At 51.5% G+C, this 15553-nt stretch overlaps 1 protein-coding gene across 1 annotated transcript; it reads right to left on the bottom strand.

The window, feature by feature from the left end:
* Positions 1-2360: 2360 nt before the first annotated feature.
* On the bottom strand, positions 2361-14190 carry LOC147109857 (uncharacterized). Its single transcript, XM_086003895.1, has 3 exons — positions 13851-14190; positions 4660-5016; positions 2361-2720 (listed from the first exon to the last, which is right to left on the bottom strand). Exons 1-3 carry the CDS (start codon positions 13900-13902, stop codon positions 2410-2412), a joined length of 720 nt encoding a protein of 239 aa, XP_085860021.1. The 5' UTR covers positions 13903-14190; the 3' UTR covers positions 2361-2409.
* Between the last annotated feature and the right edge of the window lie 1363 nt (positions 14191-15553).

Raw genomic sequence — 15553 nt, 5'->3', positions numbered from 1 at the left:
TAAGATTCTGAGGGGGATTGACAGGGTGGATGCTGAGAGGATGTTTCCCCTAGTGGGGGTATCTAGAACTAGGGGGGCACAGTTTCAGGATAAGGGGTCGCCCATTTAAGACGGAGATGAGGAGGAATTTCTTCTCTCAGAGGGTCGTGAATCTTTGGAATTCTCGACCCTGGAGAGCTGTGGAGGCGGAGTCATTGAACATATTCAAGGCGGAGATTGACAGACATTTGAATTACAAGGGAGTCGAGGGGTACGGGGAGCGGGCGGGGAAGTGGTGTTAAGGCCAAGATTGGATCAGCCAAGATCTTATTGAATGGCGGAGCAGGCTCGAGGGGCTGATTGGCCGACTCCTGCTCCTGTTTCTTATGTAAACAAACAGTAACCGTGGAGTTCATGAGGTTAAAGTTTCACCTGATGTTGCTGTCAGTGGATTATCTGTAGTGAGAGAAGTAGGTGCAGTTCCTACAGAAAATGACAACAAATTAACATAAATAAAGGAATTTGATCAAAATAGATACTGAGGCTGAAAATTATCGATGAAGGTCGTTGCAAAAACGACCTCAATGGTTGACTCATGTCCTTCAGGGAGGGACCTGGGCTACAGGGGACTCCCGTCCCACACTACTTGGCTCAATTTTACTGCCCTGAAGCAACCACGGATGGACAATAAACACGGTCTTACCAACGTCATTTGCAGCTTAAGAACAAACTGAACAATTAGGTATTTCTGGAGGTAGTGATTGGGGTTCAATGCATGTGAAGATTTGGTAGGAAATTTCCAATAGGTTCTGGATAGATTTTGAAATGTGCTTAGGGTTATACTAACACTGAAAAAGTTTCAACATAAAACAGCCATGTTAAAGTACGGGTGGAAAACTCATTAATTGTCATTACCCTGTCCAATAATATCACGGAGATGTTTCGACCTGCTCAAACGGCAATTAAAGTACTGGACATAGCAATGTCTTACAAAGAAGGTAAATGTCATTGGGATAAACATGACACCTTCACTCCCTGCTTTCAAATACCTGCTTGGAGCGAAGTTCAGCAAGATTATGTATGGACAGGGATCTCCCCAAGTATAAGTCAGGTACTGTCAGTGTGCAAATGGATTCTGTAGGAACAGTCTCCCACCCACTGCTACTTTACACAGAGCATTTGGGTTTATTGCTAACAGATTTTGAACATTGCACAATACCCACAATCAACTGTTGCCCATTTGTTGAAAGGATCCATAATTCTGGTACAAATTTCACTGTATTTACAGCTCACCGACCCCCGCCTCACACATACATACCAACATTGAATGGTTTACAATGTCTCATCTCCTGATTCATTCCTGCAGTTACTAGACTTTGGTCGGAGCGTTCCCACCTCTGAGTCAGAAGTGGTATGGGATTGAACAATGCGAGAGGATCACTAGTTTGATATCCAGTAGGATACACGGGTCCAGTGGGTGTGAGTGACCTCCATTAGGAAGCCCATAAGAGTTCGCCCTCTGGAACGAACCTCCCTATTGGCTGGTGTAAGGATGGTTACAGCCATGGAAGGAGTGTTCAGGTGGTGGCCTATCAGACTGTTAATCTGCCTGCGAATCCTTCCACTGCTGCACACTGTTCTCCAAGGGAAGTGTATGAAGGTACAAAAACCCACATTGACCATGTGCTGCTGCACTGTCAATCTTCAAGGTGCAACATTCTATTGAGAATAACATCAAATCCTCATAGAAAAAAAATCTAATGTCAATGGGAGTCAGGTGTAACACTCTACTGAGTGGGTTTTGGATGACACACAGGAAGATGGCAGCTGGTGTCGAGGCCAATCATCACAGCGTTAGGACTTCACATCTGGCGTAACTCAGGCAGGCATCCTTGGCCCAACCACCATCCAAATGTTCTGTCAGTAACATTTTCTCTGTCATAAGATCGGGAGTGGGGTTATTCGCTGACCATTCTGCCGTGGCCAGCTCCTTTCACACTTACAACAGGACAATGGCTGGTACGATTCGTACCACAGGAGTGCCTGTCGACGACCATCTCAAGCAACAGAAAGACCACCGCCTCCCCATGACCTTCAGCAGCACTGCAACTTCCAAACCAACTAATAGAATCCTGGCCAGAAGCTTAAACAGAGCACTCTGGATCCAGGAGGACGGCAGAGGCTGGTTACTGTGCGGTGATTTGGATCACCTCCTGACTGTTTGAAGCCTTTTCACTGCCTTCATTGCTCAAGTCGAGAGTTCAATGAAAGACTCACCAGCCGACCGGCTGTGTGCAGTCACAACAGCACTCGGGCAGCTCAGCACCAAGCAGGACAGAGCAGCCTGCCAACTCCACTTTCGACAAGTGATACTGGCGAGATATTGACATCAATCATGTGGGCAAATGGAAGTATAGTTTGAGATGCGGGCTAACCTGATATCTCCAAGAGACGACTATAAGAGCAAATCTTTCCATTCTTCAATCTTACAGTATATGTGTAGCATCCCGCATCGGGGAGTTGAAAATTATTGATGATTAAACTTCTGAAATCGAACTTGTGCCGCTTGTCTTCATGAATCAGCGCATTGTTCAGTTTCCACAGGATTTCAATCCCTTTCCAAGTTACTCGGGTATTTTCAATGCTCCAATCGATACTGTTGAAATAGGACAGCCCGGGCATCTCACAGGTCAGATTTACGGAGCTTCCCAGGGGAATCGGGCCGGCTGGGATCACAGACACTGTGGGAAGAGGATAACTGGTTAAACTGACAAAAGACACCATAGATTAAATTATGGCCTAGAACTGCATTCGCGGCCGAATACTTGCGCACAGGGTCAGGCGCACATGCTGCACACGTCATGTCACATAGTCCCAGGCACCACCTTAAATTCCTGCTTGAAACTCATTAAAATGACACACGTGCCACCAGCCCTTCCCCCACTGTGCAGTGCCATTTTTCCTGTTTCGGGTTAGGTCCGGAAATCGGGTGTGTCTCCCGACCCTTAACGGGAGACAGCAACTCTTAAAGGGGAGGTGCACTTTGTCTACAGACAGCGGGAAACGTTGTCAGAGGGATAACGTTGCTGCAAAAGATCCAATTAGGGCCCCAAGTTTCTTCATTGTCACGTTGGTGGCATTAATGCAGACAGTGGACGGGAGGAGGGACATCCTGTTCCCGAAACACCTCCACCGCCAGTGAGGAGAGCAAGGCAAGGAACGTTCATCCCAGCACATGGCTGCCACACTGAAAGACGTTCAATGACCTCAGGAGAGTTGTCAAGGTAGCGATACTGCTCTTTCTCCCTGCTCACAGCTCTACCACTAACAAGATCATTATTCAAAATACTCACAATACAACCACCCCGCTTCCCTTCATTCTCCGCAAATCAATGCAGCAAACCACTTTGGCTCCTTCTCCTCAAACTCACCACTATTACACAGTGCAGAATCACTATTCTATCAAGAAAGGCACAGCCTCAAAACAGGTAGGCCTATCGGGCCTTGGGCCTCATTAATGTCAGACCAATGTGCTGCAGGCACATGCTGGGCGTCCAGAGGCAGCTCGCCGGTGAAGACCAGGTTCAGGAATCCCTGCCTTGGTCAGGCTTCAGGGGTCGGTGCCTGGGTCGGGGATGAGACTGGGGTCTCGGGTCGGAGCTGGGGACGGGATTCAGCGTTCGGTGAACATGGCCTGTTTCAAGTGTCAGAGATTGGGGCCGGACTCGAGAATCGGGGATGGGGGCATGTGTCGGGGATCGGGTTCACGGCCATGGTTGGGGGTTGATGATAGATGTCTGAGCCAGGGATCAGGGATTGAGCCGAGTCAGGGATCAGGGCCTGGATCAGGATTTGCGGGGTTCAATGTTGGGGTCCCGGGATCAGCAGGTCGTGTTTGGAGCAACGTGGAGGGGGTGTTGGGAGGTGCAATGGGGCCCTTTAATATGTGATCTTACATTAGTTTGCTTCTTTGTAGCAGGCAATTCCTAGAGCTGGTTTCCAAGAGTACATCTGGAGAGGGGCCTGGCCGCCTCATGATAAACCAATCTTACAGAATTGGCCTCAAATTAGCAAATGCAAAGAGCCTAACGCCTGTTTCAGGCATTGGCAAAGGATGCCCCTCGCCTGTTCTCACCCAATATGTCAGGAGGCGCACTTTCAGTCGCAAATGTACACATTTCCTGCCCGCCATATTGGGACCTTACTAGTCCGAGCCTGTGGGCTGGAAATTCATTTTAACCGACAGTGTAGAACGTGTGGTCATGTGTTGTCCGCCTGTTACACCCGCCGCCCGATATTCAGCTCCACTGAAGTCAGTTTCTACCTCAATGAGATTTGAGCAGAAGTGCTGAGGGAATTTTCCGGAAATGGATCTGATCTTTACCGGTTGAGACTTTACTGCGGGATTTCCCATAGTTTTCACAATAAAGATAAATAAATTGCTGAGAATTTACATTTACTGAACAAGAAAGTGTTTCCGAGGCCTACAATAACCTGCCCAGCAAGAAAGCAACACTGTTTTAATGCTGCGTTTTTCCACATCACAAATTGTCAAGATGTTGGCATTTAAAGGCACGGAATTTAACGGAACAGTGGCGGATATACGGAAAATGGTGAAACAGTTTGTGTGAGACTATCATACACAAATAACTACACCATAAACTGCTTCCAGTAACTCACCATTAATCACTATGAGGCGGATTAACATCTTCTTCTCCTTGTGTCCAGAATACAGCAAACAGTCGTAATTTCCGGCATCTTCCATTGTCGCCGTGAACAAGAGAGAATAATTCCCCGTCCTGAAACCCTCAGTCTCAGCCAGTGTTATATGTGGGAACCGCGGGGAGCTGCACTCAGTGTTGTTCTTATCAATTGCACAAAGTGCCATCCCATTGTCTCCTGAGGCAGGTTGAAATGTCCACTGAATCTCATCAATTTGAGTCGGAGACCGGGAGAAACAAGGCAGCAAAACCGGGCTGGACCCGTTCGAAAGAACCAGTTCCGGAATATCTCCATCATCTCCATCCCTCGCGGTACCTGCACAGGGAGCAAAGTGTGATATTAAACGGGACTGTATGAGATTGGATAAATATCCACCTTTACCCACAAACTCTGTTCCCTGGGCACCAACACCATCCCTCTCCCTGGCCACTGCCTGATAAATATCCACCTTTACCCACAAACTCTGTTCCCTGGGCACCAACACCATCCCTCTCCCTGGCCACTGCCCGATAAATATCCACCTTTACCCACAAACTCTGTTCCCTGGGCACCAACACCATCCCTCTCCCTGGCCACTGCCCGATAAATATCCACCGTTACCCACAAACTCTGTTCCCTGGGCACCAACACCATCCCTCTCCTTGGCCACTGCCTGAGTCTGAAGCTGACTTTTCACAACCTTGGCGTCCTATTGGACCCTGAGCTGAGTTTCCCGCCCCATATTCTCACCATCGCCAAGGCCGCCAACACCCACCTCTGTAACGTTACTCGACTCCGCCCTGCCTCACCTCACCTGCTGCTGAAACCGTCAGCCAGGCCTTTGTTACCTCCAAACCCATTTATTCCACTTCTCCCCCGGCCGACCTCTAACTCGCAGAAAACTGAATATGTTATAGTAGAGGCACTCAGCTCATCGATGTGACATTACTCTGTCCAATAATTAAACCGAGCCTTTACACCAATAAAAAAACAAGGAGAAAAAGGGATCAATGTTCAGTTAAAATAGTGGATGCATTAACGCCAAACAAACAGGTAAACGTGACGGTGTTAAACTTGACGCAATAATTTCCTGCTTTCAAATTTCCCGCTGCTTTCCCAGCCCCGGCCCTGCCTTCCAGAGGGGCCTTTGTTTTGTTGCTCTCACATATTTGGAGCAATGCGCCGCCCCGCCGGTGAAGTGCTGCCCTTTTGATGGAAGGAGCCAAATTCCCGGGCAAATTTCGACTTGTTTGCACCGCCCCTCCCCCCGCCACTATCCCCCCGCCACCACACCCCCTCCCCACACTCGCATCGAGCGGATCCCAGTGTCTCCTCATCCAGTTTATTTCTTTAGTCGTTGCTCATTCAACCATCTGTTACACTTTGTGCTTCACTGCGAGCCTTTCAGATGCAGAGAGCTGTGTCCTGTGTGGTCAGAGGAGGTGGAACTAAGGGTCTGACAGTTGCTTGGTGTCAGCTCCCCTCCCCCAGCCCTGGCCACTATGTTACCCCGATGCTATCTTACAATTAATGTTGATGTGTTATCACATAATGCGATTCCACTCGCATGAGAATAGCGGGTCTTGGCTCGAACCAGGAAGCAGGACTATTGGCTGAAAATGTTACATTGTTGAGATACCGCAGCAAACGTGGGAGTCGAGACCAGAGTTGGTGGAACACAACTGCTTTAATTCACATCATGGCAAAGAGAGAGCTTGAAAAGCCCGCGCAACCACTTAAATACTCCCCAGACAGGAAGTGCTCCAGGCAGCCTGTCCCTGCGGGAAACAAGTTGCCGGAGGAAAGGGCCCCCGGCTGGGGGCGGCTGCTGCCGGCAGTGTGCCTGCGTAAACTGTCCGTGCCACCGTGAGCGTATTATGTCCAATGGTGGCGTGTCGCCACAGAGCTCCCTCCAGAATCCGCTTAGGAGGAGTGGACGAGTCGTGACGGTGGTCTAATGGTTCTGCCGGAGCGGCTCTGAGTGGTCACCGGTCTAGTTGGTGGGGCCGGGCGGTTTGCCACCGGCTGTGCTGGCTTGCTGGCGGGATGGCCTCTAATTGGAGGTCGGGCCACGGGGACCTGTTCCCCTGGTTCTGTGTGTGCTGGTTTGAGTCGGTCGATGGAGACTGTTTCGACCCTGTCGCCGAGTCGCAGCTTGAAAACCTTGTCCCCGGTTTGTAGTACCTCGTACGGTCCATCGTACGGGGGTCGCAGGGGTCCGCGGTGCGCGTCGTGTCGCACGAAGACGAAGCGTGCCTGCTGTAAGTTTGGCGGGACGTGAGGTGCGAGTTCGCCGTGTCGGTTGACCGGAAGTGGGGCGAACTGTTGAGCGGAAGAGAAAGAGTTGATCCGCTGCTATTCGGCCGACCAAGGTGTGGTAGCCTCCGGGAGGAATTCGCCTGGTACGCGCAGCGGTTGTCCGTAGACTAACTCCGCTGCTGAGGACTGGAGGTCTTCCTTGACCGCGGTGCATAGGCCTAGTAGCACCCACGGTAGTCGGTCAGTCCAGGTACTGTCCTGCAGGCCGGCGCGGAGTGAGGCCTTGAGTGACCTGTGGAAGCGTTCACACAGCCCGTTGGCCTGCGGGTGGTACGCCGTGGTTCGGTGGAGCATCACCCCAAGGTTGCGTGCTGTGGCCGTCCAGAGTTCGGAGGTGAACTGGGCGCCTCTGTCGGAGGTTATGTCGGCCGGTACGCCGAACCTCGCGACCCAGGTGTTAACGAACGCCCTGGCGATGTCGGCTGTGGTGGTGGAGGTCAGCGGCACTGCGTCAGGCCAGCGTGTGCAGCGGTCGACCATCGTGCGGAGATAATTTCGGCCTTGCGATGGCGGCAGAGGACCGACGATGTTGACGTGTACGTGGTCGAAGCAGCGGCTGGGTACCTCGAAGTCTCCCAGGGGTGCTTTTGTGTGCAGCTGTGCCTTAGCCCATTGGCAGGCGAGGCAGGTGTTGGCCCAAGTCTGAACATCTTTGCTGAGGCCACGCCAGACAAAGCGCTGGGAGAGGAGTTTGACAGATGCGCGGGAACCCGGATGGGAGAGCCCGTGGAGCGCGTCGAAGATGCGGCGGCGCCAGGTTGCAGGGACGACCGGCCTGGGTTGGCCGAGTGAGACGTCGCAAGTGACTGCCGTGGCTTCGGGCCCGTGCGCGACCTTGGCTAGGCGTAGCCCTGGCAGGCTGGTAGCCGCCGAGAGGAGGTCTGGGTCCGTGAGCTGGGCCGCTGCTAGTTGCGCGTAGTCGACCGCTAGGTGATTCGCGCAGATGGCGGGACGGGAAAGGCAGTTGGCGACAATGTTGTCTCTACCGGAGACATGCTGGATGTCCGTGGTAAACTCGGACACGGCCGCGAGCTGGCGTTGCTGCCTAGCAGACCAGGGTTGGTGTGCTTGGCCATCGCGTATGTGAGCGGCTTGTGGTCCACGTACGTGGTAAAGGGGCGGCCCTCCAGGAGGAACCTGAAATGGCGGACCGACAGGTGGAGCGCGAGGAGCTCGCGGTCGAAAGTAGAGTATTTGACCTCCGGGGGGCGCAGTTGGCGGCTGTAGAAGGCAAGTGGCTGCCACGCGCCATTGACCCACTGCTCAAACACGGCTCCGACCGCATGGTTGGAGGCGTCGATGATGAGCGCTACCCGGGCATCGGCCCTCGGGTGCGCGAGCAGGGTGGCGTCGGCGAGCGCGTTTTTGGTGGCGTCGAAGGCGGCTGACGTGTCAGTGGTCCAGGCTACGGCCATCTTGCCGGATTTACCTCGGAGGGAGTCGTATAGGGGCTTCATGAGGGCTGCAGCTCTGGGGATGAACCTGTTGTAGAAGTTCACCATCCCGAGGAACTCCTGGAGGCCCTTGATGGTTTTGGGGCGGGGGAATTGCTGGACGGCCTGCACCTTGTCGGGCAGGGGGACGGCCCCAGCAGGGTTGATGTGGTGGCCGAGAAAATCGATCTCGGCTAGGCCGAATTGGCACTTCGCCGGGCTGAGGATGAGCCCGTGTTGGGCTAGGCGCCCGAACAGGATGCGAAGGTGTTCGAGGTGTTCCTGTTTGGTGGAGCTGGCCACGAGAATGTCGTCTAGATAGATGAATAGGAAGTTCAGGTCCCGGAGGACTGAGTCCATAAGGCACTGGAAAGCCTGGGCTGCATTCTTGAGGCCGAAGGGCATCCTCAGGAACTTGAACAGGCCGAATGGGGTGATGACGGCCGTTTTGGGGATGTCCGCGGGGTGTACGGGGACTTGGTGGTAACCGCGCACCAGGTCGACCTTGGAAAAGACGGTTCGTCCGGCCAGTCGGGCCGAGAAGTCCTGGATGTGCAGCATCGGGTATCGGTCGGGGGTGGTGGCGTCGTTGAGGCGGCGGTAGTCCCCGCAGGGGCGCCAGCCTCCGCCGGGCTTGGGGGCGATGTGGAGGGGCAAGGCCCAAGGGCTGCTGGAGCGGCGGATGATGCCGAGTTGCTCCATGGTGGTGAACTCGGCCCGCGCGATTTCCAGCTTGGCCGGGTTGAGTCTGCGGGCGTGGGCAGAGACCGGGGGGCCGGTGGTGGGGATATAGTGCTCCACACCATGTTTGGCGGCTTTGGCCGAAAAGGTCGGGTTAGTGAGGGCGGGAAACTCGGCTAGAAGTGCCGAGTAGTCGTCCGTGGCACTGGCGAGGCAGTAGGTCGTCAGGCCGGCCGAACGGGCCGGGGTGAATGCGCCAGGGATGGGGGCCATAGTGTTGATGTCGACGAGGCGGTGCCTCGGAATGTCGACAAGGAGGCCGTGGGCGCGTAGGAAGTTGGCGCCGATGAGTGGGCAGAGGACCTTGGCTGTGAGGAACTCCCAGTGGTAGCGGCGGCCTGTGAGGTCGAGCGTGACCATGCGGGTGCCGTATGTGCGGATGTCAGAGCCATTGGCTGCGGCCAGCGTGATACCCCGTGCGCCGCGTTGGATTTCGAGGGCGGAGGCGGGGGTGATGCTGTGCTGGGCTCCTGTGTCGCACAGGAATCGGCGGTTGGTGCTGTCATCGGTGACGTACAGTAGGGGCCCCTTTTGCCCCGCGGCCATCGTGGGGGCCGGTGCGGGGGGGGGTTTGAAAGTGCACGGTGGCTTGCAGCGTTGGGCCCTAGTGCCAAAACGGGTGTGGTAGTAGCAGTGACCCGGAGTGGAAGGGCGGTCGGGCCTAGTGGGCCGGGGAGACCGCGTGGTCATTGCCGTGAGGTCGGGCGCGACGTCGCGGGCGGTCTGCGCGGAGAGCAGCCGGTCGGCCTTTTCAGCTATCTCATTCAGGTCCGTGGAGCCAGACTCCACAATGAGCGGGTGGATGCTGGCGGGGAGCTGCTGAATGAAAAGCGTGCGAAAGAGGGCGCCGGAGTTTTTGTCGTCCGAGAGGGACAGCATGTGGGAAAGCAGGTCCGACAGTGAAGCATCACCAAGGCCTGGGAGGTCGAGGAGTTGGCAGTTGCGCTGGTAAGAGGGCGCCTGAAATTTTTTAAGAAGCGCGGCCTTCAGATGTTTGTACTTGCCTTCCACTGGTGGATCCTGCAGCGCTGCCCAAACCTTGGGGACTGTGGCGTAGGTGAGCAAGGCGACGAGGTAGTCGTACTTCGTGGCGTCGACTGTGATGCTTCTCAGCCGGAATCTGGACTCGGCTTGAATGAACCAGGCCTCGGCCAGGTTCTCCCAAAAGTCCGGTAGTTTAACTGTGACTGCGTTTGTATCCGCCATGCTAGCTTAGGATTCGTCCTGAGCATCGGGGTCACCAGTGTTGAGATATCGCGGCAAACGTGGGAGTCGAGACCAGAGTTGGTGGAACACAACTGCTTTAATTCACATCATGGCAAAGAGAGAGCTTGAAAAGCCCGCGCAACCACTTAAATACTCCCCAGACAGGAAGTGCTCCCGGCAGCCTGTCCCTGCGGGAAACAAGTTGCCGGAGGAAAGGGCCCCCGGCTGGGGGCGGCTGCTGCCGGCAGTGCGCTTGCGTAAACTGTCCGTGCTGCCGCAAGCGGATTATGTCCAATGGTGGCGTGTTGCCACAACATAGAATTACATAGAATGTACAGCAGAGAAACAGGCCATTTGGCCCAACCAGACCATGCCAGCGGTTATACTTCACTTGAGCCTTCTCCCATCCTTCCTCATCTAAGTGTATCAGCATAACCCTCTATTCCGTTCTCCCTCATATTCTTATCTAGCCTCCCCTTAAATTCATCTAGACTCAATCACTCCCTGCGGTAGCGAGTTCCACATGCTCACCACTCTCTGGGTAAAGAAGTTACTTCCTTAAATCCATCTCGACGCCATTTTTCCCTTTTTTCAGTAAATATTGTGGAGCCTCACGGACTAAGATCGCTTTGCACAATGTGCAGCCTTGTCCAACGTGAGCTGAAACTTTTCAGATCATTCTATCTATGTCAATATTTAAATTATAAATTGCCCCCGCATTTCACTGAACGGAGCCCGGAACCACAGCGACCCGATACAGCGATTGCACACTGAAGACAGCAGTATCACAGGAGCTCTGAAACTGTGTCTTAACATAAGAACATAAGAAATAGGAGCAGGAGTCGGCCATTTGGCCCCTAAAGCCTGCTCCGCAATTTAATGAGATCATGGCTGATCTGACCTTGGGCTCAGCTCCACTTCCCTGCCCGCTCCCCATAACCCTTCACTCCCTTATTGTTCAAAAATCTGTCTCTCTCCACCTTAAATATATTCAATGACCCAGCCTCCACAGCTCTCTGGGGCAGAGAATTCCACAGATTCACGACCCTCTGAGAGAAGAAATACCTCCTCACCTCAGTTTTAAATGGGTGACCCCTTATTCTGAAACTATGCCCCCTAGTTCTAGATTCCCCCATGAGGGGAAACATCTTCTCTGCATCTACCTTGTCGAGCCCCCTCAGTATCTTATATGTTTCAATAAGATCACTTCTCATTCTTCTAAACTCCAATGAGTATAGGCCCAGCCTAACTGGTCTACAGTTTCCTGCTTTCTGTCTCCCACCCTTCTTAAATAGGGACGTCACATTTGCGGTTTTCCAATCCGCTGGGACCTCTCCAGAATCCAGGGAATTTTGGTAGATTGCAACCAAAGCATCCACTTTCTCTGCAGCCACTTCTTTTAAGACCCTAGGATGTAGGCCGTCAGGTCCAGGGGACTTGTCCACCTTTAGTCCCATTATTTTACCCAGTACTTTTTCATTAGTGATAATGATTGTTTTAAGTTCCCCCTCTCTATAGCCCCTTGATTATGTGTTATTGGGATGGTTTTAGTGTCTTCTACCGTGAAGACTGATGCAAAATATTTGTTCAAAGTCTCTGCCATTTCCCTGTTCCCCATTATTAATTCCCCAGTCTCATCCTCTAAGGAACCAACATTTACTTTAGCTATTCTCTTCCTTTTTATATACCTGTAGAAGCTCTTACTATCTGTTTATATTTTTTTGCTAGTTTACTCTCATAATCCAGCTTCTCTCTCTTTATTACTTTTTTAGTCATCCTTTGCTGTTTTTTAAAAATGTCCCAATCCTCTGGCCTTCCCCTAATCTCGGCAACATTGTATGTCTTTGTTTTCAATTTGACACCATCCTTTACTTCCTTAGTTAGCCACAAGTGGTTCTCCCTTCTCTTAAAGTCTTTCCTTCTCACTGGAATATATTTTTGTTGAGAGTTATGAAATATCTCCTTAAATGTCTACCATTGCTTATCAACCATCTTACCCTTTAATCTATTTTCCCAGTCCACTTTAGCCAGTTCTGCCCTCATGCCATTGTAATTGCCTTTATTTAAGATCAGGACACTGGTTTGAGACCCAACTTTCTCACCCTCCAATTGAATTTGAAATTCAACCATGCTATGATCACTCTTTCCTAAAGGATCCTTTACTATGAGATAATTTATTAATCCTGTCTCATTACACAGTACCAGATCTAAGATAGGCTGCTCCCTGGTTGGTTCCACAACGTATTGCTCTGAGAAACCATCTCGGATACACTCTATGAACTCTTCCTTGAGGTTGCCTTGGCCAATTTGATTTGTCCAATCAATAGGAAGGTTAAAATCGCCCATGATTGTTGCTGTACCTTTCTTACAAGCCTCCATTATTTCTTGATTTATACTCTGTCCAACAGTATAGCTGCTGTTAGGGGGCCTATAGATTAGGCCCACCAGTGACTTCTTTCCCTTATTATTTCTTATCTCCACCCAAACTGATTCTACATCTTGCTCTTCTGAGCCACTTTCATTTCTCACTACTGCACTGATCTCATCCTTTATTAACAGAGCCACCCACCTCCTTTTCCCTTCTGTCTATCCATCCGAAATGTCAAATACCCCTGAATATTCAGTTCCCAGCCTTGGTCACCTTGCAACCACGTCTCTGTAATGGCAATCAGGTTATACCCATGTATATCTATTTGTGCCATCAACTCATCTATCTTGTTACGAATGCTGTGCATTCAGATAAAGAGCTTTTAATTTTGTCTTTTTACTATTTTCCTGTGCTTTGACCCCACTTTCTGATGCACTCTTATGTTTATACGTTCTGTCCCTTCCTGTCACACTCTGGCCACCATTACCCCATCAATACCCCGCTCTATTGCCTTCTCCTTTCTCTTTGAATTTTTTAATTCCCGCTCACCTGATCCCCCCCCCCTAGTATTTAGTTTAAAGCCCTCTCTACAGTCTTGTCTTTTGTCGAATACTGTTGCTCATTCTCGTGTTTCAACAGCAGACGATCACCCAGCGGGAGCAAGTGAATCTAACATGGAGACTGATGGCCATTTCTGGGCATAATTTACGGTAGTTTGAATTGCTGATCCATTATTAACGATGGTGTTGTTTTAGTAAACTTAGCGAATAAGGAAAATGGCGGGGTCATGAACTGATTGTGCCTCGCGCTGTTTCAAATGCCGCTTCTACACAGATCCTCAGTCTTATCAAACAAGTGATATCGTCAGTCATTGTTACATTCAAAATAACTTTGTGATTAATTTGATAATTCTTGCTACGCGTTTGCCAATACCGCACGGAATATAAGCAAAGTCCACTTTGAAATGCAGCTACCGTTTGGAGACCACAACACGGAGGCATTAGACCGATGGGGACAGATATATCTACACAAGCAACAGTGCTGGAGACTATGATTGTCAATACTCGACTGAAAATAAAATTGAATGTGATTATAGATCATACCTGGATTTAGAACGGCCAGTAGAAGGGAGACCTCGAGAACGGAACACCTCATACTTGCTGCTGTTGAGTCTGAACTGGACAGAGAGAAATGACCGAACGTGTTAGTTAGCGAAGCAAGAGGAAGTTCTCGTTTCCTTCTGTTAAAAATATTTATCAGGCTCGGTCACGTGATTATTGGTTAGAATTTCCTCAGTCACTAACTTCAATAGTTAGATTCAACATCAAGACTTGGCTTCACCATCAATAGGGGTAGACAACATTCACGGTGCTTAATTCCTAGATTATCACCGTCTCGAACAAGAATAAGCCCAGCGACCATCCCGGGCCCTCAACAGCACCAACATTGGCGAATGACCCAACAGCCTCTTGAAAGACAACATTGCGGAGAAGCTTAACTGTATCAAGTGTAACAACACAGTGACTAAAGAGCAGGGCAGAGGCTGGGTACTCTGCGAGGATTGACTCACCACTTTCCCCCTCAATGTCTCTCCACCATTTACAAAGCTCTCTTCAGGAGCATGGTGTATACTTCCCACTCACTTGAATAGGTGCAGCCTAGACAGCCCACACAATGTTCAAAACAATGAAGCACCATGTTTTTTCGGTCTGCACCCGTGCCACTGGATTCAGTGGCCCCACCACATGCACACTGCACCTTGAAAGGGGAAAGGTAAAGAATAAAGTTCGTGTAGAGTAGAGTTGAATGACGGGGGCTCGGTTCTATACAGACAATGGTCAAGGAGAGCAGGGTGCAACCATAGGAGGGGCGGTACTGAGGGAGTGCCGCACTGTCGGAGGGGCAGTACTGAGTGAGCGACGTACAGTCGGAGGGGCACTATTGAGGGAGCATCGCACTGTCGGAGGTGCAGTACTGAGGGAGTGCCGCACTGTCGGAGGGGCAGTACTGAGGGAGCGTTGCACTGTCGGAGGGGCAGTACTGAGGGAGCGCCGCACTGTCGCAGGAGCAGTATTGAGGGAGCGCTGCACTGTCGGAGGGGCAGTATTGAGGGAGCGTTGCACTGTTGGAGGGGCAGTACTGAGGGAGCGCCGCACTGTCAGAGGGACAGTACTGAGGGAGCGCCGCACTGTCAGAGGGGCAGTGCTGAGGGAGCGCTGCACTGTCGGAGGGGCAGTACTGAGGGAGCGCCGCATTGTCAGAGGGGCAGTAATGAGGGAACGTCGCACTGTCAGAGGTGTCATCTTTCAGATGAGAGGTTAAACCCGAGGCCCCATCTGCCCGCTCAGGTGGATATAAAAGATCCCGCAGCCACTATTTCAAAGAGGAGCAGGGCAGTTCTCCCCGCTGTCCTAAGGCCAATATTTATCCCTCAACCAACATCTGGTGATGATCACATTTCTGTTTGTGGGAGCTTGCTGTGCACAAACTGGCTGCCGGGTTTCCTACATTACAACAGTGACTACACTTCAAAAAAAAGTATTCATTGGCTGTAAGGAGCTGTGGGACATCCTGAGGTAGTGAAAGGCGCTATAGAAATGCAAGTCTTTCTTTCTTCAATCAAAGGCTCACTCGGGGCGAGTTGGATCAGTGACTTGCTGTGCAGCAGATTGAAAGTTCCCGGTCTGTGCGGAGCCGCCTGATTGGTCAGTAGCCTGGAGCCCAGGGTTGCAGGACTGGTGGGGTGGGGGGTCGGGGAGTGTGCTCTGTACAAAAACCACTCACAACTGGGTATTTAGAACAAGAG

This window comes from Somniosus microcephalus, chromosome 12, assembly GCF_052327205.1.
Source record: "Somniosus microcephalus isolate GS21.2 chromosome 12, FLI_Smic_1.0, whole genome shotgun sequence".
Classification (NCBI taxonomy): Eukaryota; Metazoa; Chordata; class Chondrichthyes; order Squaliformes; family Somniosidae; genus Somniosus; species Somniosus microcephalus.
The sequence above is the reverse complement of the archived record's forward strand: the minus strand, read 5'-3'. Positions and strand labels throughout refer to the sequence as shown.

Bases quoted from the DNA above. Each gene is read 5' to 3' on its own strand.
- LOC147109857 (XM_086003895.1), bottom strand. From the start codon at position 13,902: ATGAGGTGTTCCGTTCTCGAGGTCTCCCTTCTACTGGCCGTTCTAAAT. The intron at 5,017-13,850 runs GTATGATCTATA...CTCCCTGTGCAG, and splicing joins ACTGGCCGTTCTAAATCCAG to GTACCGCGAGGGATGGAGAT. The intron at 2,721-4,659 runs GTGAGTTACTGG...CTCTTCCCACAG, and splicing joins CCGCCTCATAGTGATTAATG to TGTCTGTGATCCCAGCCGGC.